This window comes from Xiphophorus couchianus, chromosome 24, assembly GCF_001444195.1.
Source record: "Xiphophorus couchianus chromosome 24, X_couchianus-1.0, whole genome shotgun sequence".
NCBI lineage: Eukaryota > Metazoa > Chordata > Actinopteri > Cyprinodontiformes > Poeciliidae > Xiphophorus > Xiphophorus couchianus.
The window spans coordinates 18,762,558-18,778,504 of NC_040251.1; the positions used below are offsets into that span (position 1 = coordinate 18,762,558).

At 38.2% G+C, this 15,947-nt stretch overlaps 2 protein-coding genes across 2 annotated transcripts; both read right to left on the reverse strand.

Moving 5' to 3' along the window:
* Positions 1-559: 559 nt before the first annotated feature.
* On the reverse strand, positions 560-13,116 carry cd247 (CD247 molecule). The gene is made up of 8 exons (XM_028010776.1): positions 12,697-13,116; positions 2,808-2,905; positions 1,906-1,950; positions 1,761-1,823; positions 1,647-1,679; positions 1,514-1,567; positions 1,412-1,441; positions 560-1,331 (listed from the first exon to the last, which is right to left on the reverse strand). The coding sequence occupies exons 1-8, from the start codon at positions 12,755-12,757 to the stop codon at positions 1,266-1,268; spliced, it is 450 nt and encodes a 149-aa protein (XP_027866577.1). The 5' UTR covers positions 12,758-13,116; the 3' UTR covers positions 560-1,265.
* A 109-nt stretch (positions 13,117-13,225) lies between these two features.
* On the reverse strand, positions 13,226-15,913 carry creg1 (cellular repressor of E1A-stimulated genes 1). Its single transcript, XM_028010755.1, has 5 exons — positions 15,525-15,913; positions 14,995-15,114; positions 14,801-14,914; positions 14,638-14,726; positions 13,226-13,914 (listed from the first exon to the last, which is right to left on the reverse strand). Exons 1-4 carry the CDS (start codon positions 15,813-15,815, stop codon positions 14,640-14,642), a joined length of 612 nt encoding a protein of 203 aa, XP_027866556.1. The 5' UTR covers positions 15,816-15,913; the 3' UTR covers positions 13,226-13,914; positions 14,638-14,639.
* Between the last annotated feature and the right edge of the window lie 34 nt (positions 15,914-15,947).

Sequence of the window (15,947 nt, forward strand, 5' to 3'; positions counted from 1 at the left end):
ATGTTGATATGAAGGAAACTTTCCATGATGATTCTCACCTGATCCTCCCTCCTTCATTCCTGAACAGAAAGTTTTTTAAGCTTTGGCCTCTTTTAGCCTGGAGGCTTTAAGTTTTATAACTGGTTTGTCTCAAACGTTTCCAACAAAAAGTTAAAAACCTGCTGAGTTACAAACAGGTTTTAACTTGCCGTTTGCTGGAAGATGTTTCTGAGTTTCTGTCTCTGCTGTGCAGGAATGTTCCCTCGTTTCTAGCAAGTCTCAACAAAAAAACGGTTCCATCTACAAACCCGACATCAGGATCCAGGAACCTTTTCTGATGTGTAATAAATGAAGGTGAAGGTTTCAGATCAAACCCTTTAACGACTCAGAATGAAAATATCACTTTTCAAAAAGTCATACTGGTAAATATCATTTAACACAAACTGGAGAACTGGACCAGGAAGCGTCTGCCTTACTGGGAACACTTCAGGGTTTCCCCCAGAAGACCCACCACCACTGAGCCTGGTGGTGGGGTCATAAGGTCATCCGTCCACCAGGAGGCAGAAATGAGTAACAGCTGTTTATTTAAGACTCATTTAATCATCAGAAAAAAGCTTTACCTTTCATAACGAAGAAAAGATTTTATAACATTCTAAAAACAGCAGAAATTCTCAGGGAAACATCAAAAAACTACAAAAGTTAATAAAAATAAGTGATAAGACAGAAAATATGATTAAAAACAGCAGAAAGAACAATTAAATTAAACTCTTCAACTTCAGTATCATAATGTTGTCCATCAGAACTCATTTTAATGTTAAACAGTTCTATACAACCTATATATCTTTGCTCATCTGATGACTATTTTATCTCTGTGATTTGACTAAATGTGTTTAAATTGTCCTTCTTGGGTTTCCATCCAGCTTTAAACTGACTTCAGGTTCTGCATCCTTCACACAGACAGACATTAGAAGCAGAAACACAGAAACTACTTTAGCAGGTTTCCTCCTATTTTACATCCAAATATTTACACAACAATGAAACTTCTCACTTTCTCTGCATCAATGCTAATTAATAAGTGGAATTATTGGTTTTAAACTAATGAAAATTATTTATCATATTTATGAGCTTGAAATGAAAAAACTGTCAGATTTCTGAATTTTAAAGCTCCAAATCAGGTGGAAAAAGCGTTAAATTTCCCAGGTGTTAAGGAGCCGTTGGTCTCCAATCAGAGTAAAACTTGGTTCTGATCTGCAGGATTCTTCAGAACCGATCCGGTTGGCGGGTCGTTAGCGGGCAGGAAGCGGCTGCATCTGCAGGGAGTCGTAGGTGTCTCTGGTGGCCGAGCTCAGACCCTGAAACCAGCCGATCAGTTAATCAATCAGCTGATCAGAGCGGATGTTGGACGGGTCGGAGCGGTCCGGTTGGTACTCACCTGGTAAACCTGCTCGTTCTTCCGCTGACGCTGCAAAAACAACAGTTTTTAATTCAACCGGTTCCAGAATCTCACAGAACCTAATTGTGTTCAGACGCTCACCTCTCTCTTCACAGGAAGCTCTTTGTACGTCGGTTCTGATCGTTTCTGCAGGCCCTGAAATCCAGAACCAGAACCAGTTAGATAAACATCCAAGAGGTCACTGCGGTTCTGTTCTGGAGGGTTAGTTTGGTACCGTGTAGGTGGAGTCATCCGGCACTCTGCGGTTCTGAGAGACAGAATGAGAAGAAACAAGATGAAGCATCTGGACAGAACACCTTCAGAACCGGACTCAGACATCTGGACTTACTCGTCCTCGCTCCGGGTCGGTCATCAGCGGCTCGTAGGTGTCGCCTGTCGGTCTGCTGAGAGACTGAACACAAAATCACCATGAAGACGAATCTAAAGATAGAAATATGAGCTGCGACACCGAGAGGAGACGGACGGGAACTTACAGCGTAGGTTCCGTCCTCTCCGCCCTTTACTTTGGTTCTGAAGAACTGAAACACAGAAGGTCCAGAATAAGTTCTCCAAAGTCCAAAAAACAAAGAGTTTTAAAGCTGCAGTACGTAACTTTTATAAAAATCTGTTTTTCACACGTTTGTGATGACAGTTTGTTATGAGGCTGATAATCTGTGAAAAGATCGACCTGCACCTGGAGATGATGTTAACGCAGCAAAAACAGCCAATCAGAGCCAGGAGGAGGGGCTTAGGGCTGTCAATCATCCTCATGTACTCACTGCTAAATGTGTTAATGGCAGAAAAACAATTTACTGTTACAGGAAAACTGTTTCTGGTTTTCCTTTTTCTACCAAACTCTGGATGATTCAAGTCTTCAGGTTGGTGTTTTAATCTCAACCAGCCTGTTTTTTGTAGGATAGTTTTGTTTACAGAGACTTCAGGTTTCATTTTATTTGTTGTTTTATTTATTTTAGATATTTAAAATGTCTTCCAGTTCCAGTGCTAAGTGGTCATTAAAATTAAAAGTTTACTGAACTTTAAGAATGTGTTCTTGCATTATTATTATCTTGAAAATGGTCTTAAATAACAATATATTGGGGGCGTGCCGTGGTGCCGTAGCGGTTAGTGCGACCCGTATTTGGAGGCCTTGAGTCCTCGACGCGGCCGTCGTCGGGTTCGACTCCCGGACCCGACGACATTTGCCGCATGTCTTCCCTCCGTTTACTGTCAGCCTGCTGTCATATAAGGGACACTAGAGCCCACACAAGACCCCCTGGAGGGGTAAAAAATAAATAAATAAATAACAATATATTGATGGTTTGACCCATCAGGTTAGTAGAACATGGAAACATGTTCCACCTGGTTCTGTTCCTGCTCAGGTTGGTTCTGGACCCACCTTCTCCTTGATGAACATGCCGGTGATGATGAGGCCGTAGAGGCCCAGAAATCCGTCCAGGATGTAGCAGAGCTGGGGGTCAGAGAAGTCCAGCGCCTCTGTGGAGGTCAACACACACACCCGCACACACACACCATCAGTCAGGGTCTGGCTGCAGCTGCTAGCATGCGTGTGTGTGTGTGTGTGTGTGTGTGTGTGTGTGTGTGTGTGTGTGTGTGTGAGCGAGGCTCGGCGGTTTCCTCAGCTGCTTCAGCTCTCGCTGCGGCTCATTAGCTCACAGGTGTGTGTTGGAGTGTGGTTCAGTGTGGGCGTGTGTGTGTGTGTGTGTGTCAGTCAAACTGAGAGATGCAGCAGAGGCAACCTTCATCTCAGAAACCTCAGCAGAGTTTCAGAGGAGCTCGTCTCTGAACTGAAACAAGCAGGTCCACCAAACTAAATCCGAGACCAGAGCAAAGACGGCGGAACAGAACCACAGCGGTTCTGTCTGAGCAAACAAGACTGGAGAGAAGGCGACCCAATCTGAGACGGGACCAGAACCTCTGGTTTATCCAGTTAGAGGGGAAAACTCACATTTCTAACATTTTTGTGTTTCTGCTGCTTCTGAAAACAACTTAAAAAAACATCCAGCTGTTTTTTAGCCGCAGCTTCAGGTTTTTGGTGTCTGGAAAATGAGACGTTTCAAAATCCTTCAGCAGGCAGTGCCCTGTTACCTAGCAACCCCAGCGGAACTCTGCCCGTTACCTAGCAACCCCAGCGGAACTCTGCCCGTTACCTAGCAACCCCAGCGGAACTCTGCCCTGTTACCTAGCAACCCCAGCGGAACTCTGCCCGTTACCTAGCAACCCCAGTGGAGCTCCAGATCGTTTGTTGTCGACGTGCCACTTGCTGTGTTCTGGTTGGTTGTGCAGGAGGCTCCACTAATGCTTTTCAAAGAGGCATGGTTGCATAATTGTGCGTCTGTTTGCAGGCCCCCTGTGGCCGACAGCAGCTTATATGGACTTAAAGTGACAAAACGCCCAAAACTGACTCAAATCTAATATCAGGAACAATTTAGTGCACGAAATGTAAAAACCAAAAACCTCTGAAGATGATTAGAGAAGTTCTTAAAATAAGTGACTTCCTGTTTGCTTTTAGAAACGTTCCTCTTCTTCTCTGTGTTGGAGAAAATGCGGCGGGCGGACGACCTTATGAACAGTCGATCTCTGCCGGTTCCAGGAAGGTTTATCTCAATCTGTCATCTTTGCTCACAGAAATATAAAAACTGTCAGAGCAGCACCGCCGGTCCTCCATCGCGTTGTCATGACAACGGCAACGTTGAGCAGATCGTCGGGGTCTCTAGCGGGCCGAGGCGACCAGATAAGAGCGAGTAGCAGGAAGTGTGTGATCTGACGACAGTTTCACATGTAAGTGACACTAAACACTCTGAAGCTGCCAGTCGGCTCAGGACAGGATTTCTAATATTTCTGCATTAAACAGAAAACAGACGAGAATCAAAGTTTCTGTGGATGATGAATAAAAATCCTCCCGACGCTCGATGTGAAAAACATTTCAACAAGCAGATATGAGACGGAAAATAACAACAAAAAGAGAGAAATGAATCTCTAAACGTGGTTTTTATCTTCTAAAAGGAGCCGAGACGTTAAATGTTTCAGCTTTTGGTGTTTTAGTTGGTAAAAGTTAAAAACATCAGAAATAAGATATAAAACCCAAAACCAATCAAAGTTTAAACTATAAACAATATGTAGAAATATGTCAACAGAAAGAATAATAATAATAAAATATCAAAAGGGAAATTAAGACTTTTTAAGGTTTTAAACTGAAAATAATCATTTTTAATGTTTTTTGCTTTTTTTTAAATAAACCCTGACTTGGTTTTGTTCAAAGCCAAACTTAAAACAAATTAAATTTAAAAAACCTTTTTTGTCTTTTTACTTTGTGCTATTTCTGTTTTTTGGTGGTTTGTAGCTGTTGGAAGGTTCTGGTCAATAAAGATTATTTGATTAATTAATTGATTTAATTTTTGTCTTTTTTTAACATAAATGTTCCTTCAACTTCTCACTTCTGGACTTTCAGCGTTTGGAGTAAAAACTGCGTCCAGAACCAGAAAAATATTTACTAAAACTGTTAGTATATACTACTTTTTAAGTTAGATTAATAACTAAACTACCTAATAATTTAATTACATTTTATTTACAGTGTAGATTAAATAAAGTTGCTAAAACTAAACAGAGTAAAGATCGTTTTTATTTCCCATCCAGGCTGTTTGGACCATCTTTAAAATTTATCATCTGATTTTTGAAAAAAACTGAGCTAATTTTTATATTAATTTTATTTAGTATTTATTTAGAGAAATTTTTAAAAAATCTGATGTATGAGTTAGTTCGTTTTTTTCTCTTTGCTAATGAAATAAATTTAAGTCTAAGGTGAATTTTCCCTCTTTGACCTGATTTCTGGTGAAACTCGTTCAATCGGAGCATTTCTGCCAAAATAACAAATTAAATCAATATTTTTACTGAGCAATATAAAAGTTTAAAGGCAGAAATGCTGTAAAATCATCGCATTATTTGGAAATTTACCCGTTATTTGAAGTTTTCCTGTAAGTTTGAAAGACGATGTTAAAATGGAAAAAATGTGAGAAAATTAAACTTTCTTGGATCAGAAGTTAAATTAATTTTTTTCAGTGTCATCAGTTTGTTTTATTAATAAAAACAAACGCAAAAAGTATATTTTATTTCTGTTGTAAAATTGAGCAAGAAATTAAAGTTGTGATATTTGATCTGGTTTAAAATGATCAACTTTTTATTTTTAAAGTGCAAAACGTTGATTTGTTTGTGTTAAAAGTTTGGATTAAATTTGTTTAATGTAAAATAATGAAAGAGATTTTTAACAATAGCGGTTGATGCTTCATGTCTCCAAACGATTAAAGCCGCTCTGACGCTGTTCAGTGTTTACTGGTGACACTGGGTTTACTGGACATGACGATGTGTTTCTGTTTTCTTCTCCTGAAGGTGGAAACAGAACAAAGTTTCCACTGAACCAGAACCTGATGAAGATCATCTGCAGATGTAAACACTCAGTGGAAACGACGGATCATTTCTTTCAGCGTTTCTTCATGAATCATCGTTTCTCTGCAGATCAACGTTTCCAGGCTGAGTTTCCATCACAGCAGGGGTTCCCTGCATGTCGGATCCTCAGCTGTTGGCCGGATAAAGTCGGTAAAATCGAGTCAAACTTTGACTGCAGAGCTTCAGGCTGAATTCATTAACACCTGCTGAGAAAAGCTTCAGAGTTCAGAAACGGCTTCCTGAACGAAACAACATTCGGCCTGTTGCAACACGTGTGAAAACATAAAAATGATTTTATCTGAAGCCCCTCGTCTCAATCAAAGAGACGCCGCATCGACAGAAAACCTTCAGCCTGAGCATCAAGACGCTCAGGCTGCATGTTGGGGCGCAAAAACCAAGAAATGTAGAAAATCAGAAAGAAGAGAAACGTCAGTTCAGCAGAAATGATGGAAACTATTTATTTCCAGCAGATGAACAGATTATTCTTCAGTTTTTATAGTTAGGATTCATTTGTGATCGTTATTACATTTAAATCTAGTTTAATTTTCAGACTAGCCAGTAAAACTGACGGAGCAGAAAAGAAAAAGTTTGATGAGTTTTAACTGATGAACATCCAGCAGGAAGTGGAGCAAAAAAAATACATTTTATTTCACTTTGTCCTGTTTTGATCTTCATTAAGTTACATTTTTATAACGTAAAAACAAATGATGACGCCTCTGGGTTTGATTTTCAGACTAGATCAAACTACGCAGTAAAACTTTTTATTTATGTTCCAAATAAAGATTTCTGGTGTATTTTAACTTATTGCAGCCAAAATGATAAAAATAATACATTATCTGTAGTTATATCTGCACATAAACATCCAACAGGATGTAAATAAAGACGGAAATAAAAGCAAAATGGCTCCTCTGTAGAGGAATAAACAAGCGTCTCAGGTTATCGTTGAGTTTTTATATCATTAAGCTTCATTTTTGTTAATTATTACATTAAGTTTCATCTTTCAGTCAAATCCAGTTTGATTTTCAGACCAGATTAAAAACGCAGTAAAACTTGTCAGATCAACGGAGCAGAAAATAAAACTTTTCACTGCAGTTTCATCCAGCAGGAAGTAACGAATAAAACCTGAAATAAAAAGAAATCCTCAGCTTATTGTTGACTTTTTATATAATTAAGCTTCATTTTTTATAATTTTTACATTAAATTAATTTTTTCCTAACGTAAATCTAATTGTAAGGCGTTAAACGATCCATCTGGACTGAATCCAGTGTGGATTCGCTGCAGATCTTCAAACTAGAGAAAGAAGAAGCAGAAATGAATCTTTCTGCTGTTTTAGTTGTAAACTGAAGCTGAACCTGCAGACGAGTCTCAGAGAGACGAGGAAAGTCAAACAGGAATCCCACAGGGTGTCTTCTCGGCCCACTTCCTCTTCAGCTCTGTGGTTGGCAGAACAATTTCTCTACTTTTGCCTCATGTGAACTGAGAGTGACATCAAATCACAAAACGAAGCTTTTCAGGCTGAATTTGTCTCAGATTTTACTGGAATCTGTTTTTACTCCCCCGTCTGATGAACAGACAGGAAGTGGATTGATATTAATGAGGGGCGCCGTTTTCAGAGCCGCGTTGGTGCAGAGGATGAGATCTTATCACCGCCTGACATTTTTCAAGCTTCTAAAATAGATACAAACATTAAAATAAAAACTGGAAAGCCTTAAAAGTACAAACTGTTCCAGTTAGTTTAAAACGTAGAATCCACAGGGACGTGAACTCGGATCACTTGGATTCAGGTTTACAGGGAAAACTTTTCTAACGTGGCTAAACTAAGAAAATAAAACATTTTTTCAGTTTAGCTGAAAGTTACAGACAGATTAAACTGAAACAACAAAGAGTTAAAAGCTGAGTTTGTAAAGTCCAGTTAATGGGATTAATCCCTTAAATCTCCAGCAAACTTTAAAACAATAAAAAAGAGGCAACTGAAGAAAACCTGATGAACAGACATGTCTGAGGGACATTTGAAAGGTTTTCAGCAGCAGATTATGTTGGATTATGGACAGATTATTTATAAAAAGTTTACGATTGCATTGTTTTTCAGTTTGTGTTGTTTATTATCTGTGTTAGTTTTTTCTTTCTATGTTTTGTTTTTTAAGCATTGTGTGTTTTAAATTGTGAGTTAAAACCTTTTGGATCTCGTTTTTGGCTCACATGTTAACATTATTTTGAATTTCTGAGAGTTTTTCTAAAAACTTTTACTCTGTTTAATCTTCGCTTTCCAAACACGTTCAATGAAACAAAATGCATGATGGGATTTCTCACTGACTGGGGAATTTAAATTTCTCTGATAGAGAGAAAAACCTTTCACCTGGTTTGGCTTCGGGTCGGAAACTTTGACAGAACCTGATCTGCAGGTCCACCTTTGGTCCAGATGCCTGCAGGTGACGAGGCGAACGAGACGCAGGAAGGAGACGCTCACAGAGCAACAAACGGTTAAACCACGGGTTAAACTACAGATTAAACTACGGGTTAAACTACAGATTAAACTACAGGTTAAACTACAGATTAAACTACGGGTTAAACTACGGATTAAACTACGGGTTAAACTACGGATTAAACTACGGGTTAAACTACGGCCCAAACCTGTCCAACCTGTTCAGAAGATTCGAGTGAAACTTTGGACTCCACAGAACCGGGTCCAGTCCAATATCAACCTCCAGGTGTTTCTAACAAACAGACATTAGCTGATGGGTTAGTTGGGCTCTCTGCTCCGGTGAAATCAGCTGCAGCTTTAAAGCAGCAGTTCCTCTGGAGCAGCGATAGGTGGCGCCGCTTTAGTCTTCTTCATCTCCTTCAATTCAGGTTTAATGCTGCTAATTAAATGCCACCGCAGTCGGACTTTTATAGGAAGCGACTCGCAGAGAAGAAGAACGGAGACGTCCTGAGTTAAGATGGCCGCCGTCTATCGTCTAAAGTTGATCAGAGCCGAAAGCATCGTCGCCCACGTCGACGCACTGGGGTCATTGTAGACAGAAAAGAAGTAAATTTCACCAAAAAACTCAGAAAGTTTCTACAAAACACAAGAATATTTCTAGATTTAAAAATAGAAAAGTAACTAGAAAAAAAACATGGAAATTTCTGAGTTTCAAAAGTCAAAAGTTTTTTACTTTACAAACTCAGTCATTTCAACGTTGAATTTGATTTTTGTAGGAACATTTTCATGTTCAAACTCAGATATTTCCTAGATTTTTCTAGAAAATTTCTCACATTTTCAGTGGAAATTTTCTCCTGCGTTTTTTTCCTAACAATCAGCAGACGGAGGAAGCTGGAAGTCCAGCTAACAGCAGCCAGTGGCCTGGTTCTGACCCGGTTCTGTTTGGATGTGGAGTTGGACCTGCAGGAGTTGGGATGTGATGCGTTCACTGACTGCTTTCCTCACGTCATTATCATCATTTCCAGCCTGTTGTTTACACCGCTGGTCTCACGTTAAGGACATGAAGGTGGGATGAAAAGCCTTTCTGGGTTTTCTGGCTGTGATTGTGGAAAAAGTTGTGATCATAAAGTCATCTTCAGAAGATGGCGGCGCTTCTTGTTTCCTCCTCAGACTATCTGCTCATCTCCGTGAAGCTCTGCGGTCGCACCGTTGGCAGTTTACCCAACACACCTGAAGCCTGAATCCAGGACGCCTCGGCGCTCCGTCAGCAGACATGTTGAGGCGTTTCCACCTCGCTCTCCCTGTCCAACATGGCCGCCGCGCTCTCAGCTCGCCCTGCTGGCTGTTATCAGTGTGGTTCTGGTCACTTTATCGGACCGCAGAGCTGATATTCAGATGCTTCAGTGAGAGGAAAACCACAGAGCTGATTCCTGAGCAGGAGATTAGCGCCGCTTGCTCAACGGCTCTGAGGCAGAGGCTGCAGAACCGGGTCCATCAGAACTGGGTTCAGCTTTTAGTCCGAAGATAAACTAATTTGGTGTAAATTTAACGGTACAAATCTGTTGATTTAGCAGCAGATCCGTTTCTAACTCGTCTCTCTTATGAATAATTATCAGTTATTAAATAATGAGATGCAGTAAAAACAAACAGGTTTAAAGTTATTATTAAACTTTATTCCTGTTAAATATTTATTTTTTAAGATGCAGCGCCTCAATTATCTCTAGTTTTCATTGATGATCTTTTATTTATTGCTTGTCTGTCGTTTTTGCAGCCGTTCGGATCTCCTGCTGAATAAATAACTTTTATTTTCTCTGGTTTTAAATCTCGTTAAATTAAAGTTTATCAGTTTCTGCATCTTAAAGCCAACAGAACCTTTGCTGGACCCGGATCTGGTTCTGTTTGTCTCTCATTTAGCTTAACTCTGAATTTGATCTTTTTTAAAAACATTTAGTGTTTCTGTTGTTACAGTTTCTCCTAAACTGGTTCAAATTCAAACAAATTAAAATAATTTATTCCAGTTTAATATGAACACAGACACATTCAGACCCAGATGAACCTGGCTGACCCGGTCCAGAAACCGGGCCCATTAGGCCCAACACTTCTGAAGATTTCAACACTTTCAGTATAAAATGCTCTAATAATTATGACAAAAAGTTTTATTCTCTCTATTTATTGTTTTCTATGTCAGAACCTGAGTCACAGTTGGGTTTTATCTGTTTAATTTTAATACATTTTTATTAAAAGCTCATTTTGTTAGAACTCAAACTTAGCTTCACTAAATCTATAAAGTGCCTTTCAAACATTGGAAATTTTATTATTGCAAAATTACATTTAATTTCTGGTAATTTTGTGTTTGAATTGTTTTTTTTATGAATTTAAATAATAAATGTGGATTTATTTACATCTTAGCCACTAAAAGTGTTTAATCCCATCGGCTGCAATTAAATTAATTTGATTTGTTTGCGTCATAATTTGGATTCATTTTTATTTACAGGTTTAATAATTTAAATCACAAACTAAATGATTAAATCACTTAATTTAAGTGAATTAAATTAAGCTAATTAGTTTAAGTTTTCATGCTAAATATTTGATGAACTAATTCGCTGCGTGTTTTTAGTGAACTAAAAAATAGAATATTTTTTAAAGATATGTATTAAAATGCTTTTAATTTTTAAATATTATACTTCCCATGTTTGAAAACTTTATCTTAATGATACCAAATAAATATTAAAAATAAAATCCCTTTAAAAACAAACGTTTGTCATTAGACTCTGGATGCTAATGCAGTTTTATCGCTAACTGTTAGCAACGTTGAGTCAGAGCCGTTCAGCTGCGGTTAAACTTAATGTCGTTTATTAACGTTATTATTAACCTCAGTAATCAGGAAATGAACAAAACATGAATAAAAACGCATGTAAGGTATTTTATATTTAATCTTCCTAAAACCGAAGAAAATGAACGTAAAACATGGCCGCCGCCAGAATCTACGTTCATCTTTAATGTTCAAAAGTTTTCTTTACAGTTTTTGTTTTTTAAATAACAGAAACATGCTTTCATTAAAACGTTTTACTATTGTTACACTTTTTAATTAATTTTAAAAATATTTCCAGTGTTTGGAAGCAGGTTTAACACAGCTGCTGTTCCAATGTTTTTATGGCCGCGGGTTCAGTTCAAATAGATAACCTTTATTATAAGGTGTTGCCTGAACTGGTAGATATTTTAGGTAAAATCTTTTTTACATCACCTTTAAAATGACGAGGGTCAGATTTGATCAACTAAATTTAATAATTAAACAGAAATGAAAAAGGAGAAGATGGAGGAAAATAATCATTCTTTAAAAACAGTTTATTTTTTTTTTTATTTTGAAGGTTTCAGCAAACATTGAGACATTAACAATGTTGTAATTTTCTGTAATATGCTTCAAAACTTTAATAAAATCTTTCTTTAGCTGCTTTACTGGTTGAACTTGAGACATTTCCAGTAATAAATGTGACGTCATGTCACCTGTAAAGTGAAATAAATACATAATGTCTCAGGTTTGGTACATTAAATGTACAATTCTTAAGTTATTTTAAAATTAAAGGGTTAAATATTTGGAAAATATGTAGAAAAATTGTGAAAAAAAGTAAACTGTTAGATAAATGTTTGTTTTGAGGATAAAGGTAAATTAGTTTCAGCCCTACAGGAGTGTTTTATATTGTTCATCATTTCATTTAAGGCCCTTTCTTTCTTAATTTGAAAAGTTTGAGCCAACATTGACATATTTCTCTTTTGTTGTCAAACATAAAATATGTTGATGCTAATCCTGTTTGTTAGCTTGCATGCTAAAGTTTAAAGTTGTTTGCTGCAGTTAAATGTCCCGACTGTGGATACATCATGACTACTTCAGGTTGGTTTAATCCATTTCAGTTTTAAATATTCAAATTTATGAAGCAAAGAAAGGAAACGTTTTATTTGGTTCTTTAAAGAAAGAACTCAGGATCAAAGATGGCCGCCAGAGGCTGCGCTCATCGTTAGCTTCTTTTTGTGGTCGAAGTTTTAAGACTGAAAACAAGTCTGCTTTCAGAAAACAACCAAAACAATTTAATTATCTACATAAAATTCAATAATACGGCAGAAAAATGACTGTTTTAAAGAATTGAGTTTTTTTAGATGTTTTAGCAACTTGTTTTTGGTCATAAGTGGCAGACTAACAGCAGAAACACGCCTGTTTATAATTTTAATTTCCTGAAAATGATTTTCTTATAAAACAAAAACAAATTGAGTCTTTTTTTGTGCTGAAGCGACAGCCTGCTGCCATCGGTCGCTTTCATTTACACACTTCAGTGAAAACGTCCTAATCAAATCCAACCAGCAGTCAGACTGAACTCTGCTCTCAGGTGAGCGGCGTGGCGATGCCTACCTGCGGAGGGCAGCAGCGAGGCGAGGACCAGCAGGCCCAGTACCCGGTTCTGGAGCTCCATCTCAGACCAGTGTCCCCAGTTGGTGCAGGTGGTTCAGAGCGCTCCGAGTCGTGCAGCGGCAGCAGCGAAGTGAGGCGTCTTCCTCTGGAGCGCGGTGATGAAATGGGACAGGAAGTGGTGAGGAGCTGCTGTGCCAGGTGACACACAGCGACACACTTCTCCCACACACACACACCGCCCCGCTCTGCTCACACACGGAAACACCAATTCAGCTGAAACACACACAACGCTTCAGAGATGTTTACCTGCAGTGAGCTTCGCTCAGGATCCGTCGCTCTGCAGAGCCAACCGGCAGCATCATGCTGCGGGCCGGATCAGTACTTCACACCACATTTAAATAAAATAACACAAACGCTGATCTGTTTCTGCTAAAAATATTTATTTTTCTTTTTAAAAATACATCCGATTTTCTTTTAAAAAGTATGAAAATATGTTCTGACAAACAAACTGAAATACTGACTTATTCTGTTTAATAAAAGATAAAACATCAGATTTGAGCCCTTCAGGTAAAAGTGGAGTCACTTTGTTAAAGATAAAAACACAAACATGATCACAAATTCACATTTAGACGTTTAAAGTAAATACATTTAGCCTAACTGAGTCTAAACCATTAATTCCTAATTAACGCTCCACCTTCCTATCGCTATGAACCATGGGAAATGTAGTTACTGTAAGAAAAATGCACAATACCTAATAAGTAATATTCAGAAGGTCAAAGGTCAACCAGGAGAATCACTTAGAGAACTTTTTAACACTTTGGTTCATAATAAAACCCAATATTAAAGCAAATATTCAAATAAATCTCTTTAAAGTGCTTTTGATGGCGCTAATAATCGGCCCAATGTCTCCCCCCAGCGGTGAAAACTCTGAACTACAACTTTCTAAAGTCATATTTTTTCTGTTTATTAATGTTTAAATATCATTAATTATTAATGTTTATGCCAAAATGTCTGAAAAGATGAATATTGTTCCGATTTAAAATCTATAATTTGATACAAAACTTTCTGATTCACAAGCCATTTAATTAACTCCGATTGATTAATTAATTGATCAGAGAAAACTGAAGTGGAAGAGTTTGAAGAGGAAGAGAAGAAGAGAACTGGCTGAGGACGCCTTCATCATCATCATCATCATCATTCCGGGTCAAAGGTTGATTCCTGAACACAAAGATAATTTATTACTGATTTTCTGATCGTTTTATTGCAATATTCAGTAATACAATAAATATCACTACATTATAATATCCTTTTAATATTATCAGTAATATTAATATTTCTACTAATGTTATTTTTAATGATTTAATTATAAGATTTTATTTTCATGGAGAAAAAATGACTAAAACTGTGTTTTTATTTAATATTATACACCATGAATCATATTCTAATATTATATCATAATAAGTGTTGGATTATTTTTTATTTAATTAATATTGAAAATAGGTTAAATTCCAATGTATTTTCTTCTTATTTAATTCAAATTTATATGATCTAACATTAAGAAAATGTTTTACATATTATGTATCCAGTAAGACATTATATATATTATATTAATTTATATACTACTTGTTTTACTTTTGTTTTATTTTTATTTATTTATTTAAAATTTAAGTAGCAACATATTACTATGAACTTTGTTATTATATTACAACACTCATTATAGTTAATGGTAGATTATTAAATATTTTAAAAACATTTTATTACATTTAACATGTAATAATTAAATATTTACTAATAATTTTTACTAACATTTTAGAAATTTCTACATTTTCGGGGTTTATAAAAAGGATTTTTTAAATTAAGAAATGTTTCTTCAAACCAAAATGGTTCTGGTTAAGGACTACAAACGGCAAATAAAGGACTACAAGGACCAGCAGCTCTCACCGTCAGTGGTGCTTCCTGTGGGGCGCCGCCTGGAAATATTCATCAGGAGAGACGGTCTTCACCCCTCCGAAGTAATCCAGCACCCACACCTGAAACGAGACCGGGAGGAGTCTGAGACCGGGCCGGGTCAGAACCGGTTCTGATGGTTCTGGTGGTTTAGTACCTGAGTGATGTTGAACTTGGCGAAGAACCAGTTGTGGTCCGTGGGCCAGTCGATCATCTCCGGGTGTCGGCTGAACAGAGCTTTCTTTGCAAAGTCCGCCTCCGTCCCGTTCACCTGGAACACAGTGGGGTCAGAGGTCATGTGAGCCCCTGGGTGTACCTGGGTCTACCTGGGGAACAGGTGAGTGTTGTTACCTGGACGACGGATCCAGACAGGATGATGTGAGCGCAGAGCGGACTCTGAGGATCGAAGCCCTGCTGCTTGCAGTAATCGGTCTGGGCCAGAGACATGGACAGGGACGCCTGGGGGTTCGCCTGGGGGTCAAAGGTCACGCTTTATTAATAACTCATATGAGACATTTAATAAGTAAAAATATTTTATACTAGTGCAACAATAAACAAGCTTTAAAAGGTTTTAAGGAGTAAAATTATAAATATGAATTATTATTTCAAGGCATTTTTTGTATAAATATTAAGGAAATATTTTAAATATTTTTTATGACAAAATGAAAATTACTAATGAATATTTTACATACGCATATATTATATTTAAATAATAAAAACATTAATTTCTTTAAACGCCAGCAGTCGGTTGTTATGGAACCTGATCACGTGACCCGATCTCCAAACCGCTGCGTCACTGTTTATAAAACCTGCTGAGTCATGCCGGAGCCCAACGTCACGTGACGTTTGTTTGTGTAACAGAACCGTGATCGTCCGTTTACCTGCAGGTCCTGGACCGACACCTCCATGTGAGTCAGGTACATGTACGGGACCCCGGAGCTGGTTCCTTGTGGCCCGTCGCTCACCGAGAAGACGTTGGAGAACGGCTGACCCTCCACCGGCTTGTGGCTGGAGATGGTGGCCATGGAGGCCCAGTCACACTGGTGGGCGATGAAGCGGGCCACCCGGGCCACCTGGTCGTGAGGAGGGATCTGGACCCGGCAGGAGGAGCCGAGGCCGGCCCAGGAGAGGCCGAGGAGGAGGAGGAGAGTAAGCCACAGAGCGGAGCTCATGGTCGGGTCGGTGTCAGCAGGACAGTCGGTCACATGGAGCCGAGGAGCAGAGATAAACAGAACACAAACTTCCGCTCCTGACTGTCGCAATAAAACCACTTCCTGTTTTCACAATAAAAGCTTTATATGTAC